The 25,832-nt window shown below is 41.6% G+C and overlaps 1 protein-coding gene across 3 annotated transcripts; it reads right to left on the bottom strand.

The window, feature by feature from the left end:
• Positions 1 to 3,698: 3,698 nt before the first annotated feature.
• On the bottom strand, positions 3,699 to 25,062 carry LOC123998659 (interleukin enhancer-binding factor 3 homolog). Of its 3 annotated transcripts, none has more exons than XM_046303742.1 (19): positions 24,961 to 25,062; positions 18,412 to 18,505; positions 17,657 to 17,877; positions 17,309 to 17,489; positions 16,899 to 17,046; positions 14,854 to 14,945; positions 12,329 to 12,424; positions 10,895 to 11,006; positions 10,683 to 10,780; positions 10,115 to 10,226; positions 9,919 to 10,032; positions 9,573 to 9,778; positions 9,269 to 9,439; positions 9,013 to 9,150; positions 8,367 to 8,507; positions 8,124 to 8,244; positions 6,539 to 6,589; positions 4,572 to 4,970; positions 3,699 to 4,479 (listed from the first exon to the last, which is right to left on the bottom strand). In XM_046303742.1, the coding sequence occupies exons 2-19, from the start codon at positions 18,412 to 18,414 to the stop codon at positions 4,349 to 4,351; spliced, it is 2,535 nt and encodes an 844-aa protein (XP_046159698.1). In that variant the 5' UTR covers positions 18,415 to 18,505; positions 24,961 to 25,062; the 3' UTR covers positions 3,699 to 4,348. The 3 variants fall into 3 exon arrangements, with proteins under 3 accessions (XP_046159698.1, XP_046159699.1, XP_046159700.1); XM_046303743.1 differs by having other exon boundaries at positions 18,412 to 18,502; positions 24,961 to 25,042; XM_046303744.1 differs by lacking the exons at positions 3,699 to 4,479; positions 4,572 to 4,970 and adding an exon at positions 5,104 to 5,916 and having other exon boundaries at positions 24,961 to 25,060.
• Positions 25,063 to 25,832: the final 770 nt, after the last annotated feature.

Below are 25,832 nucleotides of genomic sequence, written 5' to 3'. Positions count from 1 at the left end.
TGCTGTCGGCATCCAAAGATTATCCAATTTGAATAAACGCATGGAGGTAAGGATAACAGCAGTGGTGTAGTCTAGGGGGGTACAGGTATCTACATAGCTCATTGATGTAAATCACACTGCTGCGCTCTCATTTATCTATTTGCGCCTTACGGATTGTGGTTGCTGTGGATGGGTGTTCACAAATGTAAGTGTATTTGAACCCAATAATGGTTGAATTCAAATGGTCAAGCTGCCTATCAATCAAAGCTTTTATTGCTCAATCTAATGCATGCAGATAAAACATATATTTTTTAAATCCATAGGCCTAACGGACATGCTCAAACTTGCCCACTTTTGATAGCCCTTTTTAAGCCTGTCTGTAGTTGCAACATGCATTTCTTATATATGTATATATATAATTTGGTTAATTCTAGACCTGACTGCCCTTGACCAGTGTAACAGTATAATTTTAAACCGTCCCCTCGCCCATACCCGGGCGCGAACCAGGGACCTTCTGCACACATCAACAACAGTCACCCTCGAAGCGTCGTTACCCATCGCTCCACAAAAGCCGCGGCCCTTGCAGAGCAAGGGGAAACACTACTTCAAGGTCTCAGAGCAAGTGACGTAACCGATTGAAACGCTATTTAGCGCACACCGCTAACTAAGCTAGCCGTTTCACATCCGTTACACCAGCACAAAAACACCCCGCGGTGTACTGCATTAGCATCAAATAGCCCCGGTGATATGCAACTTTTCAGGGAAGTTAGGAACCAATATACACAAGCAGTTAGGAAAGCTAAGGCTAGCTTTTTCAAACAGAAATTTGCATTCTGTAGCACAAACTCAAAAGTTCTGGGACACTAAAGTCCATGGAGAATAAGAGCACCTCCTCCCAGCTGGCTATCCCTACCCCGCTCAACTGCCCTGCACCCCCCACAGCAACTCGCCCAAGCCTCCCCATTTCTCCTTCACCCAAATCGATATAGCTGATGTTCTGACAGAGCTGCAGAATCTGGACCCCTACAAATCAGCCGGGCTAGACAATCTGGACCTTCTCTTTCTAAAATGATCTGCCGAAATTGTTGCAACCCCTATTACTAGCCTGTCCAAACTCTCTTTCGTATCGTCTAAGATCCCCAAAGATTGAAAAGCTGCCGCGGTATCTATGCATTTTTAAGGTCTTCGGAAACAAAGTTAACAAACAGATCACCGACCAATTCAAATCGCACCGTACATTCTCTGCTATGCAATCTGGTTCCGAGCTGGTCATGGGTGCACCACAGCCATGCTCAAGGTCCTAAACGATATAATACCTGCCTTCAATAAAAGACAATACTGTGCAGCCGTATTCATCGACTTGGCCAAGGATTTCGACTCTGTCAATCACCGCATTCTTATCAGCAGACTGAACAGCCTTGGTTTCTCAAATGACTGCCTCACCTGGTTCACCAACTACTTCTCTGATAAAGGTCAGTGTGTCAAATCTGAGGGCCTGTTGTCCGGATCTCTATCAGTCTCTATGGGGGTGCCACAGGGTTCAATTCTCGGGACGACTCTTTTCTTTGTATATATCAATGATGTCGCTCTTGCTGCTGGTGATTCTCTGATCCACCTCTACGCAGACGACACCATTCTGTATACTTCTGGCACTTCTTTGGACACTGTCTTAACAAACCTCCAGACAAGCGTCAATGCCATACAGCACTCCTTCCGTGGACTCCAACTGCTCTTAAATGCAAGTAAAACTAAATGCATGCTCTTCTGGACGGTTCTGACCTAGAATATGTGGACAACTACAAATACCTAGGTGTCTGGCTAGACTTTAAACTCTCCTTCCAGACCCACATTAAATATCTCCAATCTAAAATAAAATCTAGAATGGTCTTCCTATTTCACAACAAAGCATCCTTCACTCATGCTGCCAAACATACCCTCGTAAAACTGACTATCCTACCGATCCTCGACTTCGGCGATGCCATCTACAAAATAGCCTTGAACACTCTACTCAGTGCCATCCGTTTTGTCACCAAAGCCCCACATACTACCCACCACTGCGACCTGTACTCTCTCATTGGCTGGCCCTCGCTTCATACTCATCGCCAAACCCACTCGCTCCAGGTCATCAACAAATCTTTTCTCAGTTCACTGGTCACCATAGCAACACGCGCTCCAGCAGGTATATTTCACTGGTCACCCCCAAAGCCAATTCCTACTTTGGCCGCCTTTCCTTCCAGTTCTCTCCTGCCAATGACTGGAACGAACTGCAAAAATCACTGAAGCTGGAGACTCATATCTCCCTCACTAAGCACCAGCTGCCAGAGCAGCTCACAGATCATTGTACCTGTACATAGCCCATCTAACTACCTCATCCCCATATTGTATTTATTTATTTAGCTCCTTTGCACCCCATTATCTCTACTTGCACATTCATCTTCTGCACATATATCACTGTGTTTAATTGCATTTACATTACATTTAATTGCTATATCATAATTACCTTGCCAGTATGGCCTATTTTATTGCCTTATCTCCCTTATCTTAACTCATTTGCACACACTGTATATAGACATTTTCTACTGTATTTATATCATTGATTCTTGAAGAATATAACAAAAGCCTCATGAGCCTAGTTCAACTGTCACACTCCATGAGAAACCAAAATATGCACTTGTTTTTCTCCAGTTTGTAAACATTGTAAATCTGAACAAACACCATGGTTAAAACAATAATTTTGGTATCATGGATGGTCAGTCCTTGCATCAATAGCGGCCTATTAATCTCACTGGTTACATTTCTCCAGGCCCACCCCTCAGCTTTTTACCAAAACAGAGGCGGCGTCTGTATTGTTTTTATCTGTGGATTTGCCCTTTAAACAGCTGCATATTATCAAAATAAAGTGTCACCAACAAAAAGGTAAACAATAGGCCTATAGCATTCATTTTTCACATGTAAATAGTACTTTTCAGTAGTGACCAATGCATGCCACTCCATGAGCTCACCATTTATTCTTTCAATTAGCCCAAACAAAATCATAAACCGAGTAGTCCTGGCTAATACATCCTTAGTTTTGGGTTATGCTCCGGTAAAACAATTTGGCTAATCTATACTTCAATATTTCCAAGTCCTATTCTTGAAGATCAAGGGGTATGACCTTTATTAGAATAACTGGAATTCTGACTTTGGTTTTTAATGTAAGGATATAATCCTATTATATTTAGTAGAAAGTGATGGGTTAGATTAGAAGCATACATAGCCAACCCATAAAGTACAATTGAACATCCATATGGCCAGCTATGTAAATGTAAACTAACATGGATTTATGCTACAATAGATGTGGTTCATTTGGAAACATACATTTGTCTTCCAATACCTTTTATGGGGAAAGGAATCTAAGTACTGAATGTAATCAGAAGAAATTAGAGTTTGGGTAATCCAAAAATTGTTATGGATTATAATTTTGGACAGCTAACTCATTTTGCTGTAGCTAGCAAGGTTTGACAAATACCTTGAAGAATGTATTATGACAGATGTGGCTGTCCCACCTAGTCATTTTAAGATGAATGTAGTAAATCACTCTGGATCGGAGCATCTCCAAAAGGACAAATGTAACATTTCATTGCACAATATTGACTTCAAAATGTATTTTCTGATATCTGGGAGGGACCGTAAGGTTAGTAGAGAGCCTCTCATGAAGTGAAATGCTTGGTCGACACAAGTTGCTTTCCTCCAAAATAAAAGTACTTTATTGATACAAACACCACACTTTCTTATACACGGTTCTGAGAAAAAATAAAATCCCAACCACCAAATCTACTTTGACCAGAAATGTAATTGACATTTAAAAATGTCTTCCTAGTCATTTCCAAAATTATTTGTTGGAGTTAAAACTACAGAAATACATCAACTAAAACATTGAAAAATAAATGTCTAAAATTACAAGCAAATACGTCAACAAGCAAGCAGTTCTCCAGGCCCATTGTATTGTAAAAGGAAAATTTAAAACGAGTCCTCAGTTAACTGTTTGTGTATGAACAGAAATAAAATAATAGCTGGGGTAAAAAAGAAAAGTGGTGTGTCATTCCCTCTTTTTGGGTGGTAGTGGTGGTGATATGGGGAGGGGAAATTGGTGGAGTGCATACAAAGAAAATACAAGCTTGAACACTGACCAACCTGATGAAATAGACCATTTGATACAGCCGTGGGGAGCTGCCAACTAATAAGTCCAGTTTATTACTTTAAATTTAAAAAAAAAAAAAAACAAATGCACATAGCCATGGATCACAGGACAGCCACCATTGCTTCTTTGGAGAACGCTTGTGACAGGGTTGTGGGGCTCAGTTGGGGGTGTGCAGAGGGCGGATTCAGTCTATCTGTACTGGTAGTTCACGGTGGGGTCTCCCCTGCCGTATCCTACTGGGTTGTGGTATGGCGCTGGATTTGCACCATAGCTCTGGTTGGCTCCTGCCTGTGCGTTGTAATTTGACTGATTTCCGTAACCTATGGAAGAGGAAGTTGATTAGTGAAGCTGTTTTATCAAGAGTTTAGGTTACGTTGAACTTGTGATTCCCTGTGCCGAAAATCCATCTTACCGTCGTAACTGTAGTCTTGGCTGGCAACAGTGCTGCCCGTCACCTGGCTGGGGTAGGCAGTGCTGTAAGGATAAACTCCTGCTCCTGCCTGGTTTTGATTGAAGGTCTTATTGCCTTGCCCATAGCCCTGGCCATACTGGTTATAGGCACTCTGGCCAGGGGTGGTCTGGTAGGCCCCTTGGGCCCCCCCACCAACGCCTGGCGGTCCAGGGAAGGTAGACTTGGCCTCCTTTTTGACAGGGGCTTTGGGAGCTGGTGATGGGGTGGAGTAGCCCCCATCATTCTGGTAGTATGAACCATAGGTTCCTGTAGCTGTCACGCCTGTAGTGCTGGCCGCAGCGACTTCAGTAACGGTGCCAGCAGCCGCAGCTCCACCATTTGCTCCACTATTGTAATAATCTAAAAGGAAGAGGCATGAAATTAAGAGGGGGTTTTGTAGAGTTCTACTGTTGTCACACCCATGCTTGTGAAGATTAATACATTACATTTTCAAGAAAGTGAAGCGTTTCACTAAAATTGTAGTACCACATTATTGTATGGGATATCACATTTATTTTTTAAAAACATACAAGACTATTTTTACTTCACAATCAGAATGCAGAATGTCAAAATCAGTCTTGCGTAAGTATCAACAACGCTGTGGTTCTTTCATGCCTAAAGGTGAGGGGCATTGTGAACATTATCATTTTCAAAGTAAGACTAGCATGTAACCACCATGCATCAATAGCCACAATTTAGCAATTCTGACATTTTAATAAAAAGGCTGCTTTGAATATTTGCAGTTTATGTTCTCATAACAAAATGCTAAATAAAATAAAAACATTGACAATGAAGTGATTGATAATACATTTTCAGACAACAAAATGAAATAAGACCGTTCACATCATAAGAAATAACTTGTGTAGACATTCAAGACAGATGGCCACAATGGGATCAATCTCCCCAGTCTGACACACTCCAATGTGCATGTCATCACAGTGGGCCATTATCCATCAGCCAACCATAATGCTCTGGTCTCAATTCCACTAAGGAAGGCAGTCTATTGGGAAAGTGTGCCTGTGGCTTTTGGCATATCCAGGTGTCCAGGTACGTCCCAGGGTTGGCAGAGGGTATGGAAGGTGACCAAAGGCAACAAGCACTCACTGGCCTCCCATCTCTCTAGGCGTTGGGACATGAGTCGTAGCGGTTAAGCAAAGGGAGTTTTTTCCCAGGGGAGTGATTGGAGTTCATGTTGCAGGAACACTATAGTTTGCTCCTCTTTCTCTACATTTTGTTTTGATTTAAAAGATTGGGATGATCTATGTTGCAAACTCGTGGTAGCCATAGCAGTCTGAGACAAAGTCACCTAAAGAATGAGACAGAGCAGAGAAGGAAAAATTGAATTAGATTGGTTTGTTTTTTTTTGCCATAAAAAGTGGCATGTGTCAATGACTTGGTCAAATTGTTTTCAAAACTGCTTTTTGTTTGTTGGGACTTTTAGATTTCTCTGCTCCTGTCACGCTCAAGGTGTTTCCTCAGAACAGGCTGCTGGTAGGAGGGGGGGGGTTGTCAAAGTGATATAGATTGAGTCCTGTGGCTTAACAAAGCAGAGAAATGTAAAATCATAATCGAACCAGAAATAAGCGCACTCAAGTTCCTTCTTTGGTAGTTTGTTTAGATGACATTCAATGGCATACTCTCCAAAACAAAAATATACTTTGATTATAGATTTTTAAATAACATTTCCAGGTCTTGTATTGCTGGAAACCTCCAGATGTATGCCACTAACTCTCCACCAAGATGGCTGAGCATGTTGTGCTCTGATCAAACCACACTGAACTTCTGCTTATCTTACAATGCGAGTAGAGTGAGAAACCCTCTTGTAGTGTCCTCATGATAAAGGTGGACATATCAAAAGAAAACCAGACTGATTCGCAAGACTATTCCAGGGATTGGAAGATGAGGAAAAAGGGAAAATCAATACTCACTATAGCCGCCAGAGTTTCCATTGTTCCCATATCCATAACTTCCATAGCCACCTGAAGAGTTAAGCAAACCAACCATTACATTTCTCAGCTGACGTGAGATGGTGCATACCATTTCATGTGAGATGGTGCCTACCATTTCATGTTGAAAAACAGTATTTACAGCATAAAGTCAATTCAGGGACAGAATACACAATAATTGCATGCAGTGCCTTCAGTAAGTAGTCATACCCCATGACTTACTCCACAGTTTATTGTATTAGAGCCCGAATTAAAAATCTGTTTTTCTGACCCGACAGTCTACACACAATCACCCATAATGACAAAGGAAAAACATGTTCATGGACCCCCCCCCCCCCCAAAAAATATATATATATACCAATTTAAATAAATATTCACACCCCTGGGTCAATACATGTATGAATCACCTTTGGCAGCAATTACAGCTGAGTCTTTCTGGGTAAGTCTAAGAGCTTTTACACACCTGGATTGTACAATATTTGCACATTTAATTGTTTTTTTTTATTCACGCTCCGTCTGTCAAGTTTGTTGTTGGTCATTTGTTAGAAAGCAATTTTCAAATCTTGCCGAAGATTTGCAAGCTGATTTAAGTCAAATCTGTAACTAGGCAACTCCGGAACATTCAATATCTTCTTGATAAGCAACTCCTGTGCTTAACTGGCCTTGTGTTCGGTTATTGTCCTGCTAACACCTCCCACTGCCTGAGGGAAAGAAGTCAACCAGTTCTCTAGGATTTTGTCTGTGCTCAGTTTCTTTTTTATCCTGAAAAACCCAGTTCTTAAAGATTACAAGAATATCCATAACATGATGCAGCCACCACTGCGCTTGAAAATATGGAGTGTTACTCTGTATTGGATTTACCCCAAACATAACACACTGTATTCAGGACAAAGTTAATTGCTTTGCCACATTATTTTGCAGTATTAGTTTAGTGCCTTGTTGCAAACAGGATGCATGTTTTGGAATATTTTTAAACTTTGTACAGGCTTCCTTTTCACTGTCAATTAGGTTAATGTTGTGGAGTAACTACAATGTTGACCCATCCTCAGTTACTCCCATCACAGCCATTAAACTCTACCCATTTTAAAGTTACCATTGGCCTTGGTGAAATCCCTGAGCGGTTTCACTCCTCTCTGGCAACTGAGTTGGGAAGAAACCCTGTATCTTTGTAGTGACTGGGTGTATTGATACGCCATCCAAAGTGTAATTAACAACTTCACCATGCTCAAAGAGATATTCAGTGTCTACTTTTTACAAATACATCTACCAATAGGTGCCCTTCTTTGCGAGTCATTGGAAAACCTCCCTGGTCTTTGTGGTTGAATCTGTGTTTGAAATTCACTGCTATACATAGGAACCTAACAAATAATTGCATGTGCGGGGTAGAGATGGGGTAGTAATTCATTACATTTTTATTTGTATTTTAACATTAGGGCAATGTGTGTTGGCCAATTGACAAAAAAATACATTTAATACATTTTAAATTCAGGCCGTAACAAAACGTGGAGAAAGGAAAGGGGTGTGAATACTTTGAGGGCACTGTAGGTAGCATATAGCTCCGTTTTACCTTGACCATAGCTGCCACCATTATTGAACCCTCGGCCCCTCCCCCTGCCACGCCCTCTACCTCTGCCCCTGGGAGTGGCTGCCGGGTCACCAGTCGGGTCACCCATCGTGCCAAACCCATGCTGTTGGAGAAAACACGAGGACTAAATTGACAGACAGGTCAGCAGCAACCATAATTACTCAGTTAATATATTTTACAAACAATAGCAAGCACATGTATAGAGTAAGGCATGAGGAATCGTACCATTGGGAGTTTCTTCTTCTTGGCTGCCTCAGTCACAGAGCCCTCTGGGAAGAGTTTGTCCAGGGCTGCCAAGGCAGCATAGGCCTTGGCCACCTTCTTATTGGAGCCAGTCCCTTGGAACTTCTGTTCGTCTATCTCCACCTGGAACAGGAGGAAATACAGGTCAATACATAGACTCAGGCAAGAACAGGATAAAGCATGTGACCAAGAATGTGTGTCAAAGCCAAGCTCATGTTGTTATTGTCAATGGTTAAAAAGGTCAAGTTAATTTAAATCTCAAATTTTGTTCAAATAAAGTTGTATGTTGCTATAGTGTCCAGACACTGTTTTGAGAAATGTACCTCACCAATATACTTCCTTGTTGCTCGTTCTGCAGTATGGGAGCCACAGATAAACAAAACTCCAAAAACACCCAAATGTAATGTTAGCAACGACAAAGCTCAGTATAGTGATGCAGGGGTAAATTCTCAAAACCAAGCTAAAAAAAAAAAAAAAAAACCTAAAATTTACATGAAATTGAGATTTTGTGCAAATAAAGTAAACTCCTCCAATCATTGAAGCAGCTGGATATCTACTGTTTGATTCTAAAAGGCATCAGTCTGGTTGCAGGGTGGATGGGCACTTATTCCACTCCTGAGACACTAACCTCCATGACGAAGCGTTTGTCGTGGCTGCCTCCGGTCTCTGAGATGAGCTCATACTTGAGGCCGCGCCGCTTCTCATTTAGCTCCATCACAGGGTTCTTCCCATGTTTGGTCAGGATTGGTCCCTGTTGACGAGCACTCTAAGACAAAGAAAAACATACATTTATCTGTAAACAAGACCAACACAACAAAACTGGAGTCAAAACCGAGCCTAGTGTCCAAAAACATTGTTTTGAGTTCTACACCGAGGACCCATACCTCTGCACCGTCTGTGGCCTCCACGCTGTCCGCCCCTGTGGCTGCAGTGTCCATTGCGATTGGAGTGATGCAGGGTTTCACCTCCTCCACAATGGCCGTTGCCACCTCATTCTTCATTGGCTCAGCAGTCTTCAGCTCCACACCTGTGGGGAGGCCCATATCCTGGAGGACCTATGATTGGGCCGGGCAAAAGATTGGAAAGGAAAATATGTTAAGCGCAGCAGACAATAGTTACAATCTTCTGATTTCACAACACACCAAACGCTTAGAATATCTACACCATTTACCCCATACACCCACTCACCTTGACAGCAACGTGAAGCTTGGCAGTGCGTTTGGATGGGCCTGATGCTTCAAAGCTCTTGCCGTCCACTTCCACAGCCATGGTGAAGACTGGTACGTGCACCGGGCCAGTTTGGGAGAGGAGTTTATACTGCAGGCCAGGCTTCAGCTGGTTCAGCCTCATCAGAGCATTCATGGCCTGGGGGGGCTCCGACTTCTCATCTGGGGCTAGTGAAGATTAGGATTAAAAACACTGCCACTTAATAAATTGTTTTGGTCCAGCCAAGGGGGAAATTAAAAAGAGTAGCCAAATTTGCATGACAACACTGAAGAACTGTGAAGAACAGGAAGAACTAAGCAACACCTACATTTCTTTTGCAGCTTCTTTTTTTTCTTGTTTGGACTTTTGTCCTCCCCTCCTTCCTCCTCCTCGATAGGCCTCTTCATTGGTGGGGCATAGGTTGTACTGGGGGGGATTTGGACTGCAACAAAAACACAGGGACTGCGGAGACTTTCCAAAATATGGACACTAAGTTGTATGCACACGTCTGCAGCCTGGCTTACCTGTATAGTCAATGGGGGTCTCGCTCCTGGGTTTCCGGGGCATTTTGGAAGGAAGGGGGTCCATCCCTAGCACTTTGTGAAGCTGTCCGAAGGCAGACAGCCTTAAGGCATGCTGAAAACAGATGGTGATTTTTTTCCATTCACTATAGCCACCATAATCACACACGTTGGTGTAGAAAAAAAAACAATATTACCCCCCTTTCTCCCCAATTTTGTGGTATTCAATTGGTAGTTAATCTTGTCTCATCGCTGCAACTCCCGGACGGACTCGTCCTCCGAAACGCGACCCAACCAAGCTGCACTGCTTCTTGACACAATGCCTGCTTAACCCGGAAGCAGTGCAGCAATGTGTCGGAGGAAACACAGCACACCTGGCGATGTGCATGTGCACGCCCGGTCTGCCACAGTAGTCGCTAAAGCGTGATGGGACAAGGACATCCCTGCCGGCCAAACCCTCCCCTAACCTGGACTCGAACCAGGATCTCTAGGGGTACAGTTAGCAACTGCGATGCAGTGCCTTAGACCACTGCCCCACTTGGTAGGCCCTGTGGGTGTAGATGTGACTCACCTGGGCACTCTGTGTGAGGTCCTCCCTCTGCTGGAGGTCCAGGTGGCCAATAGCATCTGTCAGCTCCTTCTCACATGGATCACAGATTCCAGCACCATCTAAAAACCAACAGGCAAATTATGACATCTTTTGCCTTGGGATGTGGAATTACGACTATATTAATTAAGCAGAGGTGGGAGGACATGTTCTCTCCGCTCTTTGACACTACTCACCAGCCATGAGGATTCCAGAAGCCAGACACTCCAAAACTCTTCGCAGAGCCTCTCCTGCCCCCATTGGCCGGTTCCCTGTGCCAATTGCCTTCTCACACAGCAGCTCTATTGGCTAGCAGGGGTGAAGAAGAAATGTTAATGTTTGTATTTTGTCCAGATGTTTGGCAAATTGGATAAAAAGGCTGTAAATAAGAAGTTGTTGCAGTTTAATGTACTAAGCCCCCTAACCTCTTCAACCTATGGGGCACTATGTCATTATTGGATAAAAAGACGTGCCCGTTTTAAGCGCAATATTTTGTCACAAAAAGATGCTAGACTATGCATGGAATTGACAGCCTTGGAAAGACAAAACACTGACGTTTCCAAAAACTGCAAAGATATCTGTGAGTGCCCCAGAACTAAAGATACAGGCAAAACCAAGATGAAGTTTCATACAGCTCTGGATAAGAGCGTCTGCTAAATGACTTAAATGTAAATGTAATACAGGAAATGTCCCAGATTCTGAAGGCGCTGTGTTCCAATGTCTCCTTATATGGCTGTCAATGCGCCAGGAATGAGCCTGTCCTTTGTGTCGTTTCTCCAAGGTGTCTGTAGCATTGTGACGTGTTTGTAGGCATATCATTGGAAGATTGACCATAGACTACATTTACCTGGTGTCCCGCCCGGTGTCCTGTGTCGAAATTATTGCGTAATCTGTAGGTCCATGCGCGTTCCATTTCTTCAGAAGAGAAAGTCAACTGCCACGAAGGATTTTATCGTCGATAGATATGTGAAAAACACCTTGAGGATTGATTCTAAACATCGGTTTGCCATGTTTCTGTTGATATTATAGAGTTAATTTGGAAAAAGGTTCGCGTTTTAATGACTTAATTTTTGTTTTTTCCCTTACCCAAACGTGATGAAGAATGAAGAAAACGGACCGATTTGTCAACACAAATAATATTTTTTGTAAAAACGGAACATTTGCTATCTAACAAAGTCTCCTCATTGAAAACATCTGAAGTTCTTCAAAGGGAAATGATTTTATTTCAATCCTTTTCTGGTTTTTGTGAAAATGTTGCATGCTGAAAGCCAGGCATAAATCCTATGCTAGGCTATCAATACTGTTACACAAATGCTTGTTTAGCTATGGTTCAAAAGCATATTTTGAAAATCTGAGATGACAGTGTTGTTAACAAAAGGCTAAGCTTGAGAGCAAATAGATTAATTTCATTTGCGATTTTCATGAATAGTTAACATTGCGTTATGGTAATGAGCTTGAGGCTGTAGTCACGATACCGGATCCGGGATGGCTCGACGCAAGAAGTTAAATAAATTACCATCTTACACATCAAACCTGACCACTGTAATTCGAATGACATTTCTCAAACCAAATGTCAGGAGTCAGGGGGCGTTAGACGAACCAGCTGGCAGAAAATGCTGTTGGTGACTCACCCATCCATGCAGTGGGGCCCAAGTGGGGACGCGGGAGCACAGGTCCCTCAGGATGCGGATGACGATGACGCAGGACCTCAGCCCGTTGGCCCTGGCCTGGAGACACAAGCAGGGAGGGGGAGGAGGGAGAGGGAGTCTTAGTCAAACAAGAACTCACAAAAACAAGAAAGCAGCAGCTACATCAAAAAGCCACACAGACGAACGGCTCTGCTTTGTCATTATTGTGGTACAGTATGGGAAAAGTGCAGCATGAATGTGATATTTGTTCTGTCTGCAGATGTGGTTATTGAATTTAATAGACAACTCCATTTGTTTGAAATAAAAAGCAGATTTGATCAGTGGTGCTGTAATACGTATGACAGGGTGGTGATTGTTGAGTAATTGTGCTTCTTGCAGCTCCGTATCAAATGTGTCAACTTGTGATTCTGTTAAATGATTAGAGGGAGAAGGGGAGTCCATGTAAAGCCAAATGCTGACATGGAGAAATGTAGGACAATGACAGTATTTATAATGTGCTTAATTTAATGAGTGGCGATACCTTACAGTAGCTCTAAAGGTTATTGCATGGGGTATATACCAGGGGCCTCATTTATAACCATTGTGTGAATTTAACAGTAAATATTAGCACCATTTCTGAAAAGACTACGCACGGACAAAAATAGCTTTATATAAACTTGGCACATGTCAAACATATGCATTTTCCCCATTAGAAATCAGACCAGTCATACAAATGTAAACAAGTGTGCGCGTTAACGAGGAGGATAAGTCCACCTGAAAAACACCCATATTTCACATTTTATGGTGACAATAATGCACTTATTTGCTGTATACTAGAATTGGAAATAGGCAAAGACAGTATCTAAATAGCAATAGCGAACTTGATCGGATGTCGTGTGTTGGCAGAATGTTTTCTTTTGCAGTATCTGAGTGACAAAATCAACTGCAAATTGTTGTGGACCTGTAAACAGATCGTTGAATGCAATAATGTTTTGCATTGACTCTCTCCCCACAAACCTAAATATGTAGCCATGTCCACAAGTTCTGAAACAATACCTAATCTCTAATAAATAAAATAATGACCGTAGGCCTACACATTTCAGTAGATCAACTGTCTGTTAATCTGTTACATTCTCCTGTTGGATGCAGACTAAAAACATGACATTATAAATAGCACATTAATTGGCCCAATTAAATGAGATGTGACATGGTAATTTGTTATATGGCTACTTCAGGAATATGAACTCAACCATCTTAACATGGCCAGAAATGTTGAGGAATGTATTATGCAATGGTTGTTGTATGTATTTTGCTTCTAAATGAAATGTCTGAATACGGTAATGTCAAATTTCTCCAGTAGACATAGGCCTAGCCTACAAACGTCAATGAAAAGGTGAACAGCCTGTTCTACTGTTAAACAGCATTTTGGAATGGATCACATAGCAAAATACTTGAAATAGCTTATTTACTACTGTGACATAAGTCAAATGAAATGAGCGATGGGAAGAATGGTAGCCAATGGTAACTTGTAGGCATATAGACCATTTCGCAAGTAGCCTATGAAATCAGGAGTCAGAAAATGTGAAGAATTTACTCTGCAATGATCATGTAAGTGAAATAGGATTTTATTTTAGAATGCAAAGAAAATAAAAAGATTTTGCTCTTCTCGCTAACGGCAGATTTTGGCATTATTCATGACTGATTAAGAGTCATATTCCCCATTAGCACAAGGCTACCACTTTCAACTTGCAATGTAATACTTCAACCACTAGAAACTGTGCAATGTCCACAAGTCTGAAGTTCGTGGGAAGAGAGTATTTTTAATTAATGCCAACTTTGGTGCACACATGTTTTGGGTCATATTTTGTCATAAGCAACGTTTATAAATGAGGCCCCAGAAGACGGAATAGGGAATGTACATTTTTTAACTAAGGTGCAATATTCCTTTTTTTGTGGCACACAGAAAGCTGAAACAGCCAGAGCATGGGGGATTGGAGCCTACACACTCTACAAGAACAGGCTGCAGAGATGGAGCGCTTACAGTTAAGAGCGAGAGATGACAGTTCACTATGATGACTAAGAATCAACATAGTCCACAACGAGGAATCAACCTCAACACAATATGATAGTACAGAAAAGGGTTGTCGATTGATAGATTGATATTATTTGAGAAATATTGCACCTGAGTGTAGCAAGTTAGTTCCACATATCTGATCAAAATTAAGCAGTGGTTTAATACAACGGTTGCTTTGAGGGGATTGTTGAACGTCCTTTCTAAAAGCAGCATTGAACATTTTCAATGACACTGCAATCAAACCTGTTAAGTCAGCAGAGCATCTCTACAAGGTAATGACAAAGGTTTCCTTGGAAACACTATAAAACCAGAGTAAGAAGTCTACTACAGGTGATAGATACACTTCGAAAGGACATTTAAAAATAAAAACAGAAAAAACGACCAAAGAAAGAAACTGCATCAAATGTAGAAAAAAACTGAACTACTTTAAGACAAATAAAGACAAGATGCAAACCTGGAACCACTTGGCGTGGCGAAGAGACGCCAAGGCAGTAAGGCATTTCTGCCTGTCCAGAACATCCGGTGGATCGTTGACTGATAGCGTTTCTATTGGCGGGTGGAATAAGAAGACAAGGTACAGTTTGACCAAGGGGGGTTCTGTCACACGGCCAGGGGGAGTAGGCAGCTTTCCCAAACCACAGGCAGGACAGGGAAGGGGAGGGGGGACACCCCCACACCTGGAGAACTTGATGGTCTGAACCTCTCAGTGAAACTGCAATTACACTAAAGATATCCCACTTCAGAAACTGCTGTTAAGTGGGTGATTTCTTAAGATCACTCCAAGTAGGCCTATATGGAGAAAAATGTGTATGGATGTAAAATTACAGTGGGAGTGAATTATCAAAAGGGAAGTAGTCTCCATTATGTTGTTAACTCAATGTCAACTCGTATGCCTCAGCCCAGTTATGAAGTCTGAGTGCTTTGCTATAACAATGAGAGGTAGAGCCCCTCCCCTTCACCCCTATACTGGGTGTACTGCTTAGCCCCTTCCGAGACAGAGAGCGTCCAGTTGGTCAAAGGTCCAGCGTCCCTAAAAATTGACAAACTAGAAGGCTTGACAGAGAGAATCAGATGCACAAAATTATCAAAACAAGTCCACACTGCAGCAAAACTGATGGCCTTCAAGAGCCAAACCGGGCTTCAATGTTGACACAGTTATAGATAAGGCTAGGTTGATGCCTGGTGGGTACATCCAACTTCCTGTTCAGAACGTCTGAGGGAACATGGGCCGCCACCGACTAGTACCCTTTCTCATAATATACAGTGCCCCCTAATTGGGAAAGTGAAGCATTTAGTCTTCTTTTGACTCTATACTCCAAAACATGTGGATTTGAAATCCAACAATGACTACGAGGTTAAAGAGCAGACCATCAGCTTGTCTTTGAGGGTATCTATACCGGGTGAACCGTATAGAAATTACAGCACTTTTAGTATAAAAGTAGTTCAAAGTTTAGTATTTGGTCCCATAGTCATAGCAAGCAATGACTACATAAAGCTTGTGACTCAACATTTGTTGGATGCATTTGTTAGTTTTGGTTGCGTTTCAGATTATTTTGGTGCAATAGAAATTTATGTTAATAATGTGTCATTTCGGAGTAAACTTTATTATAAATAAGAATACATTTTTAAACACTACATGAATATGGATGCTTCCATAATTATGGATAATCCTGAATGAATAGTGAATGATGAGTGAGAAAGTTAAACGCACAAATATATCCCCAAGATATGCAAACCCCTCCCAATTACACTAACAGGGGAGGTTAGTATTTTGGAGTGGTATGATATGTGCATCTAACTTCCTCAAATAATTCGAGCCAAAAATAAAAATATGCTTCACTGTGCCAATAATTACAGGGGCAATGTAGGTATTTCTTGTATTTATTATTGAACTTATGACTCCCTCTGCTTCAGACATAACCCCATGGATTGGATTTACATAGACTGATCACAGTTGTCCCCTGATTTTGACTGTGACTGGGAGAAGTGACATTCAGCCATGCAGAGTCAAAGAGCCCCTGGCGTTATCTGTAACCCGTGTCCTCCCTGCTGATGAACATCAGTCAATAGCCCACTGCTGGGTCTAGTAACCAGAACACTTGACAACACTTTGCAACTCATTTTTGCTGCAATGCAAACCGTTCAGTGTTCAGTATAAAACATGCAAACAAAGTGGTGTTTGTTTTTTTGTTATTCTCAGTAAGCCTTCATATAGTTAATGTCTGGACTCCATAGGGAATAGAAAACCCTTTTCAGTCAGTAACTAGCCTTTCTATACTGTGTATTGGGCCATCAAAAATGTACATCACATTACATGGAACTACGAGAGTCTAAAGAGCTATAAACATAGCACGGTTTCATTAGATGACAGTTCCCACATATCCCCTAGCTCCATTGAAGGCCCAATAAACAATATCTGTCTAGACTGGCTGCCTGCCTGTTTAGTCTCCCTACCTAAGGGGGCGCTAGTGAACCATCTGCCCCTGTGTGGCAGCCTACCTCCGGCAGCCTGTTTCTCCACCTCCTCGCGGACCAGGGGGGACGTCATGTTGATAGTCAGGGTCAGGGGAGGCTCCTTGGTGCTCTTGATTACGATGGTGGCTTCACGGATGACCTGAGTGACCTCATACTTGTCCTCTGTGATGGTCTGACAGGTAGAACAGGAGGAATTGTTAATACAATAGCCATGTAGTGGCTATCCCACCAAGCAGTCAAGGTCATGTACCCCCAAGCATTAAAAAAACCCGATTTGCTACTGAATTCAGTTGTGACCATTCCTCTCAAATGAATGAATCACCCCACAACTGAAATGATGCAGGAGAGTATATTCTCAAAAGAACAAATTCAACTTCACAAAGCCAACTCTGAATATGAAGACACAGAAAACACTAGAGGGTGAATGAACTCACCTTGAGTTGCACAGCCAGGTTATCTGCCACGTTCTTCAGCAGGGTGATTGTGGGTTTGTCCTTACACAGAAGGACCAGCTCTAGGTCCAGGTCCCCTTTCAGCAGCAAGCCCTTGGCCACCAGGCCCACCCGCATCACCCCACGCAGGGACCGTGTGGCCTGTTCCGACACCTTGGGCTCACTGGCAGAGGAGACATGGGTACCCAGGTCAATTACTTTTGAAATTCAAAGCTGAAAGTGATGCTGCCTTCACCAACACTCCAGCCTTGATGGTGCAAAACGTATTTCTACGCAACTGACATTTTGTACCCCATGCACCATTTTGAATACAATTTCCCACTCCCTTACCCTTCTTTATCGGATTCGGTTACGTCTGGTGCAGACTTGACCACCTTTTCCTGCTCGTCCAGCCAGTCAGAGACAGCCTTGAGGGCACGCTCCGTGTGGGACACCATGTTCTGCACACCCTCCAGCTCCTCCTGTGTGGGGTACACAGCGGAGTGCTTGGCCATCACATGGCGGTCATCGTTCATGAAGATACGCATGGAGCGGTGGCGCAGGGGAGGAGGCTGGACCGGAATAGAGGAGTTATTTTAAGGAATTGACTTCAGCAGGTCACAATTGTAGTCACTAAGTGGCTTTGATAGGAAGAAACCGTCATATTGTGATAACCTTCACCCCACTGTAATCCTCAAAATACAGTAATTTTACTTCAGTCAGCTTTCACTGTCCTTACATAATCATCCATGGACTACTGCTGGGTGAGAGTCATGTACAATTAGAGGAGTGCAATCAAATGCAAGCAGGAGCATGTGTTTGAAATGCCCAGGGCAGTTTTGACTGGCAGCAACCTGAATTACTCTTACAATGGACATTTGATGGAATACATTTTCTTTTTAGGTCTACCTGTATGCTGCGTCCTTGTTAACTTACAAATAATCTTCTCAATCAATTATGTCAGACAAATACAGTTGATTGCTTGCAGAGGCAAATTATTATAGTGGTGAGGCTAGTAAAATTAAAGTGCTCCATGTTCACTACCAAATAGAAAGTGTTTACACAAAATAGCCTTCCTAAAAATGAGTGTATAAGAAAAGCGGTACCATAGTTGCTTTAGAGTCTTCGATCCTGTGTATATGGCAGTGATACAAGAACAGGTCCTTCCTCAGAGAACACCAACACTGCTGCTTGGTTCTGCTGAGAACAAAAGGGACATGCTTAAAATGAGCAAAGCAATAAAAGGATGCCAGATTCCCCTAGAGTAGGAGATGGCATTTTTTTTGCTAAAATAAAAACATGTTATTTAAGGGTAACAGAACATAGGGATTTCTTTGAACAGACCTAAGGACGCACCTCCCTAAAGTGGAGGGTGGCTTTGCATGACAAGGGAAATTCCATGCTAAAGGAATTACACAAACTCCAATTTTTCACCTTAAAATGTATATCAAACAAACCATTAATTTCTAAGTTTAACAAAACAACAACTATACACATTGACTGCTTTAAACAATTTACAGTCTCAGCATAATTCAGATACCACGGAATTACCCATAGGTTAAGTGTGCTGAAACAGCAGTAACAAGGGTGTCCCTATTGTAGCCTGTTGCAAACCTGGGTTGTGTTCAGTAGGCACGGAATGGGGGAGGGGAAAAATAGGACTCAATGAGCACTGGACAAGGTTGCACTAAAATGTTTCTCCTGTTTTGAGCCTCACTGTATAAAACCCAGCGCCAAAGGTGGTCTGAGATCACCATTGTTGATTTTTTTTAAATGGGCAGCTCCATCATTGTAGGCCTACAGATGAGCAGGACACCGGTCGCATTCTTCCTCCCAAAAATAAAAGATGGGAGAAGTTGGACCAGGGCTGAAGCAGTGCCAGGACACAACTGTAGCACAACCCTTAGGGGCACCAACAGCATCTACTTTCAAAAGATTCAATCAGTTTGATTCAATCAGTTTGATTATGAATCAGTGCTGCAGGAGCAGATGCCAGATATGTTAGTGACTAAAATGTAGCTCTACCAAGGAAGATAAATTGGGCTACTGCCCCTGTATCCCAGTATGACTCAGAGAGCAATAATGACCTAAAAAAAAATGGTTCTTCAGTTAGCCGCGAGTTTGAAATTAACATTTCAGAGCCAGTGTACAGTTCGGAATGATGAGGCAAAGGGTATCAGTTACCAGACAGACCTGCAGTACATGCAGTCCTAAAGCCAAAATGTATTTAACACATGAGCGCACTGCAGTTAAAAATCTACAAACGGTTCATTGCAGTTGACATCAATTAGAAACTGGCAGTACCCCACGTCTTGAGTCGCTCAGTTCTGACAGTAAACCTGGCTGAGAAGTCATCCAAGGTACACAACCAAACTGATCATTTCTATCATGTGTCAAATCCCTCTATTCAGGAAACTAGCATTGTAATGGTGGCTATATGTGAATGCTTCCATACAGTAGTTACGCCTTAGCTAGTGTAAAACGGCAGGAGCAATTTGTCAACATGCCCAATTCACCAAAGTCTTCTCCAAAACCATCGCTACTTGCGGAAGAAACATTTTAATTTAGAAAATGTGCCGATTTGAAATGACATACTAAACATTGTTCTACCTCTGAGCAAGAATGTATATGCCACCATCTTAAGAGTATTTTTGTCTCTCATTGTTCAAGGCGGGTGGGTGTCCAAAGTTCTGCATGTCGTGAGCAAAGCAGAAATAAAGCGTCACTTTGAATGACACTCGCCTGTTTTGCTCAATGAGAGAAGACAAAGATACTCTAACATGGCGGCGTATACATGGTTGGATTATCTCACGGAGCAACAATAGATTTAAAGGAGCATTCTCCAAATTTAAACGTTCCACCTACAACTAGCAATGGAAGTAGACTATAAGAGGTCAACCGATTATTTGGAATGGCCGATTTCAAGTTCATAACAATCGGAAATCTGTATTTTTGGACAACGGTGTTGCTGATTTTTTTAAATTACACCTTTATTTAATATTTATTTAACTAGGCAAGTCAGTTTAGAACACATTCTTATTTTCAATGACGGTATAGGAACGGTGGGTTAAGGCAGAGCAAGGGGAACAACTACACAAAGGCTTAGAGCGAGTGACGTTTTCACCGTGTCAGCTCGGGGGATCCAATCTTGCAACCTTACGGTTAACTTGTCCAAAGCAATAACGACCTGCCTCTTTCTCGTTGCACTCCACAAGGAAACTGCCTGTTACGCGAATGCAGTAAGCCAAGGCAAGTTGTTAGCTAGTTAAACTTATAAAAAATAATCATAATCACTAGTTAACTACACATGGTTGATGATATTGCTAGATATTTATTATCTAGCGTGTCCTGCGCTGTATATAATCTGACTGAGCATACAGGTATCTAAGTATCTGGCTGAGTGGTGGGAGGCAGAAGCAAGCGCGTAAACATTAATTCAAACAGCACTTTTCTGCGTTTTACCAGCAGCCCTTCGCTGTGCGCCAAGCATTGCGCTGTTTATGACTTCCTATCAACTCCCGAGATGAGGCTGGTGTAACCAAAGTGAAATGGCTAGCTAGTTAACGCGCGCTAATAGCGTTTCAAATGTCACTCGCTCTAAGCCTTGGTGTAGTTGTTCCCCTTGCTCTGCATAGGAATATTGAAGACTCCTGTTAAAAGGAACCACCAGCTTTCATATGTTCTCATGTTCTGCACAAGGAACTTTAAACCTTAGCAAAAGTGCAATGTGCTTTCTTCTCCAATACTTTGTTTTTGCATTATTTAAACCAAATTGAACACGTTTCATTATTTATTTGAGGCCAAATAGATTTTATTGAGGTATTATATTAAGCTAAAATAAGTGTTCATTCACTATTGTTGTCATTGTCATTACAAATATAAAATTGACCGATAAAAATCGGCAGCGGATTTTTGTTGGTCATCCAATAATCAGTATCGGAGTTAAAATCATAATCGGTCGACCTCTAGTAGACGACAACAATACTGAGAAGTGACTGGTTTGGATTTCTCCCTGACCAAAATGGCTGCCATCACCGGTACTATTCTGTTACTTTGAAGGTTTATGACAGATACTATTACATTACTAGAGGGGCTATGGCAGAAAGAGACTGGCACCCAGGCCCGATAGCTAGCTAACTACATGACTAGCTGTGAAAAAACCATTGCCGTGGCTCTACCAACCCAGGGCCCAGCCAAGTACCATCACTTCATGAGGATGGAAAACAAGCCACACCTTTTTGGAGTTTTTGTTTTTTTAAAGATCAGAATCAAAACAATATTCACTCAAAGGGTGATTGTTTTCCATCATCCCCTGATTCAGCATGTACCCTTTTCATGGCACGCTTGGTTCAATATCTACTGATGCAGTCAAATGAGAAAGGACTTCATTTAAGTACTTTTCCAAGCACTAATATTAATTTTCAATTACCATCAATTTGAAATAGTTCATATTAGGCAATCATTCCTCATCACCACCAGATAGCGGTGTATCGCCACAACCTCATGAAAAAAAAGAAACAGCTGACTATTCACCACTACCTTACAAGTTCTACTGTGTTGTTTCACTACATACATGGTGGTAAGTGAGTACTGATGTAACTTGAGTAGTGATGAGCAGGGTTTGACATGCCTACTGACAACTTACCCCACAATTCCAGCTTAATGACTATTATATTATTATTGGGCATCTACTTAATAGCCAAGGAAGTGTCTTGCTTCTGACTGGCTGCTTTAGTGTCGCTATTTGGAATTGCTGTGTGAGGAAATGTGAACGGCAGGAGCCTGTGAATGAGGCGATTGGCAACAAAGGTCTGGAGGTTGTTGCAGAGGAAAATGTCAATGTCGAACTGCAGCCAGCGAAGGATGCAGAGCTGTGTCTTTACCCCTTCATATAGCTCTTCAGGACTGATTCACAAATGCTCGCAATGTCAGTCTGATGTATTTGTTGCACTTTACACAGTGTGGGTTGGTTGGGTCCAGTGATGTGGATATAAAAACAAACAAGGTGGGTAATATATAATGACCAAAAATATAAAAATGCAAATGTAAATCGTGGGTCCCATGTTTCATGAGCTGAAATAAAAGACACCCCAAAAAATTCTGCTAAGCACAAAAGGCAGGATTAGATCTAAATTTACTTGCCATTTGGTACTTCATAAACATGAGCATTTTCTGTTATTTCAATTCATTAAAGTACTTTTACGAGTACCAACCTGAGAAAACATCTAATTTTGAAGGTATTCCAGTATTTTTCAGAGTACCAAATTCAAGTAATTAAGGCACCTTGTGCTTGGTTAACTTCTTGATGACAGGGGGGCAGTATTGAGTAGCTTGGATGAATAAGGTGCCCAGAGTAAACTGCCTGCTACTCTGTCCCAGATGCTAATATATGCATATTATTAGTAGTATTGGATAGAAAACACTGAAGATTCTAAAACTGTTTGAATGTTGTATGTGAGTATAACAGAACTAAAAAAAAAACAGAAAAATCCAACCAGGAAGTGGGAAATCTGAGGTTTGTAGATTTTCAACTATTTGCCATTCCAATATACAGTGTAAATGGGGTCATATTGCACTTCCTAAGGCTTCCACTAGATGTCAACAGTATTTAGAACTTTGAGGCTTCTACTGTGAAGTGGTGGCGAATGAGAGGGGATTGAGCCAGGTGTCTGGCAGAGTGCCACAGGGTTTGACACATGGTCACGAGAGAGTTAGCTCTCGTTCAATTGCTTTTCTACAGACATAAGAATTCTACGGTTGGAACATTATTGAACATTTATGATAAAAAAACATCCTAAAGAATGATTCTATACTTGGTTTGACAAGTTTCTACGAGCTGTAACATAACTTTTTGAACTTTTCGTCCAACATTCGGCTGGATCTGAACGTGCATTTGGATTTGTTTACCAAACGCCCTAATAAAAGAAGCTATTTGGACAAATTATGAACTTTATTGAACAAATCAAACATTTGTGGAATTGGGATTCCTGGGAGTGCATTCCGATGAAGATCAAAGTGAATATGTATAACGTTATTTCTGACGAATGTTGACTACACAATGTGGCGGATATCTTATTGGCTGCTTTGTTGTCTGAACGCTGTATTCAGATTATTGCATAGTTTGATTTTTCCATAAAAAATATGACAGTGGTTGCATTAAGGAGAAGTATCTCTCTACTTCCATGTATAATACTTGTATTTTCATCTAAATTTATGATGAGTATTTCTGTATATTGATGTGGCTCTCTGCAAAATCACTGCATGTTTTAGAACTACTGAACGTAATGAGTAAATGTAAATGAGATTTTTTTAATATATAAATATGCACTTTATCGAACAAAACATACATGTATTGTGTAACAGTCCTATGAGTGTCACCTGATGAAGATCAAATAGTGTTTATTTTTCTCTTTGTGCTTTTCATGACTACTCTTTGGCTGGAAAAATGGCTGTGTTTTTCTGTGAGTTGGTGGTGACCTAACAATCGTTTGTGGAGCTTTCGCTGTAAAGCATTTTTTAAATCAGACAATGGCCAGATTAACGAGAATTTTATCTTTAAAATTGTGTAACGCTTGTATGCTTGAGGAATTTTAATTATGAGATTGTTGTTTTGAATTTGGCACCCTGCACTTTCACTGGCTGACGGTGAGGTGGGACGCTATCATCCAGAGAGTTTAAACACACCTCAATCCTGGGAAGATAACTTGTTGTACACCAAATTGTCCCATTATCCCAACTGTTACACAAAGACTGAATGACTGCTTGATTTTAAGTAAACTGATGTCTGTCTTCATGCTAGTTGGCAGTAGCCATTATGGAATGGCATGTCACTTGAACGACAAATGAGCCAATTGGCTCACACTGATATTCCAAAATGGCTGCTGTAGTTTATGCTTCCTGAGGAGGAAAGGGAGTTTTCCTGAAAAACTACCAGTTGATCAATGTGACAATTCAGCATATAGAGCAATATTTGGCACGGGCTCTGTGGTGTCTATCTACACAGGAACGCCGTCAGACCCTAGTCAGTGTTGCTGTAAGCAAGTGGGTAGGATCTGCTGGCTAAGAGAATCCTCCCAGACGCCATTTTAATTTCAAGCCTTAATTCAGTGCGCCAGTCTGGAATATGCCCCCTGCACTAGTCACACCACGATTAGACTGCTAACTATGTGGGTATATATAGATAGTTAAATATAAAATGCCATATGTGATCGCCATGATATTGTGATAACATTTAATGAGCGTCACGTTAGCTAGCGTGGCTAGCCCAAGATGGTCGTGTCCTCGCATTGTTGCCAACGTTGACTAGCCATAGCTATATAGGCAATCATACATAACGATAGACAAAATCCTGCATTTGCTTTCTATTCCTATCCGCGTAAAAAAAGATACATAATATAACGTTAGGTAGCTAGCATGGTGCCTTACGACGTGCTGCCTTGCTTGTGGTTCGAGCTGAGGGAGCGTTCTGAACAAAGAGGGCTGCTGCTAGGCTAACGTTAGCTTGCGAGACGTAATTCGTACAATGGCAAATGAGTGTCACCGATAATATAGTTGCTTAATTCATGTTCATAGGGAAGGTTGTAATCATTTAATCAATCTGAATATAATGTGCATCGTTATAAAACACTCAAAATAAAACATCCTTCTAGACTTACCAATTCAGCGACGCTTCGCTCCAACTCTCCTCGCTGAGGAGCAGAAATGACTACACACACACACACACCTGAATAGCACTTTCTGAAAGCTAATTGGGCGAAAGTAGCATGTGACCAAAGAAGTAGCCAATCCCGTTTCACCTTTCGATGTCTAGTCTGAAACGTAAAGTACTAGCTAGCTAGATCACGAGTCAATAACGTACTGTGGGATAATCACCAGCCAATTTCCCAAAATTACATAGCTACTATAAATCATTATTTAATTATTAACTCTATACACCATGCCCTGTTTATCCAGGATATAAAATAGTTATAATTTGATATCTGGGGATTCCATTAAAGTATGTGACCAAACACACACATTTCAGACATAAAATGTGGTGTATTTAAGCAATAAGGCCCGATGAGGTGTGGTATATGGCCAATATACCATGGCTAAGGGCTGTGTCAGGCACTCCGCAATGAGTCGTAGTAAGATCAGCCCTTAGCCATGGTATATTGGCCATATATCACAAACCCCAGAGGTGCCTTATTGTTATTATAAACTGGTTACCAATGTAATTGGAGCAGTAAAAATACATGTTTTGTCATACCCATGGTCTGATATACAATGGCTATCAGCCAATCAGTATTCAGGGCTCGAACCACCTAGTTTAAAATACCTGTTAAAAATATGAGGCAATGTTTATATAACCACCTTTCAAATGGCCCTCTTATTTACCATCTTCTTGCAGGGCCCTTTATACATATCAGTGGGTAATTGGCAAATTTGGAGGGGAAGGGGGGTTTAAACCATGGGGACTGTTAGCATTTCAAATGAAAGAGGTGTTTAAAAAATCGAAGTGTTAATGAATTTCCCTGCACAAGAGCGG

Source organism: Oncorhynchus gorbuscha, linkage group LG16, assembly GCF_021184085.1.
Source record: "Oncorhynchus gorbuscha isolate QuinsamMale2020 ecotype Even-year linkage group LG16, OgorEven_v1.0, whole genome shotgun sequence".
In the NCBI taxonomy this organism is placed as follows: domain Eukaryota; kingdom Metazoa; phylum Chordata; class Actinopteri; order Salmoniformes; family Salmonidae; genus Oncorhynchus; species Oncorhynchus gorbuscha.
Note: the sequence above shows the minus strand (reverse complement) of the source record. Positions and strands in the feature narration are given on the sequence as shown.

Bases quoted from the DNA above. Each gene is read 5' to 3' on its own strand.
- LOC123998659 (XM_046303742.1), bottom strand. The intron at 10,781-10,894 runs GTGAGTAGTGTC...GTTGGTTTTTAG, and splicing joins TTCTGGAATCCTCATGGCTG to ATGGTGCTGGAATCTGTGAT. The intron at 10,227-10,682 runs GTGAGTCACATC...ATCTGTTTTCAG, and splicing joins ACCTCACACAGAGTGCCCAG to CATGCCTTAAGGCTGTCTGC.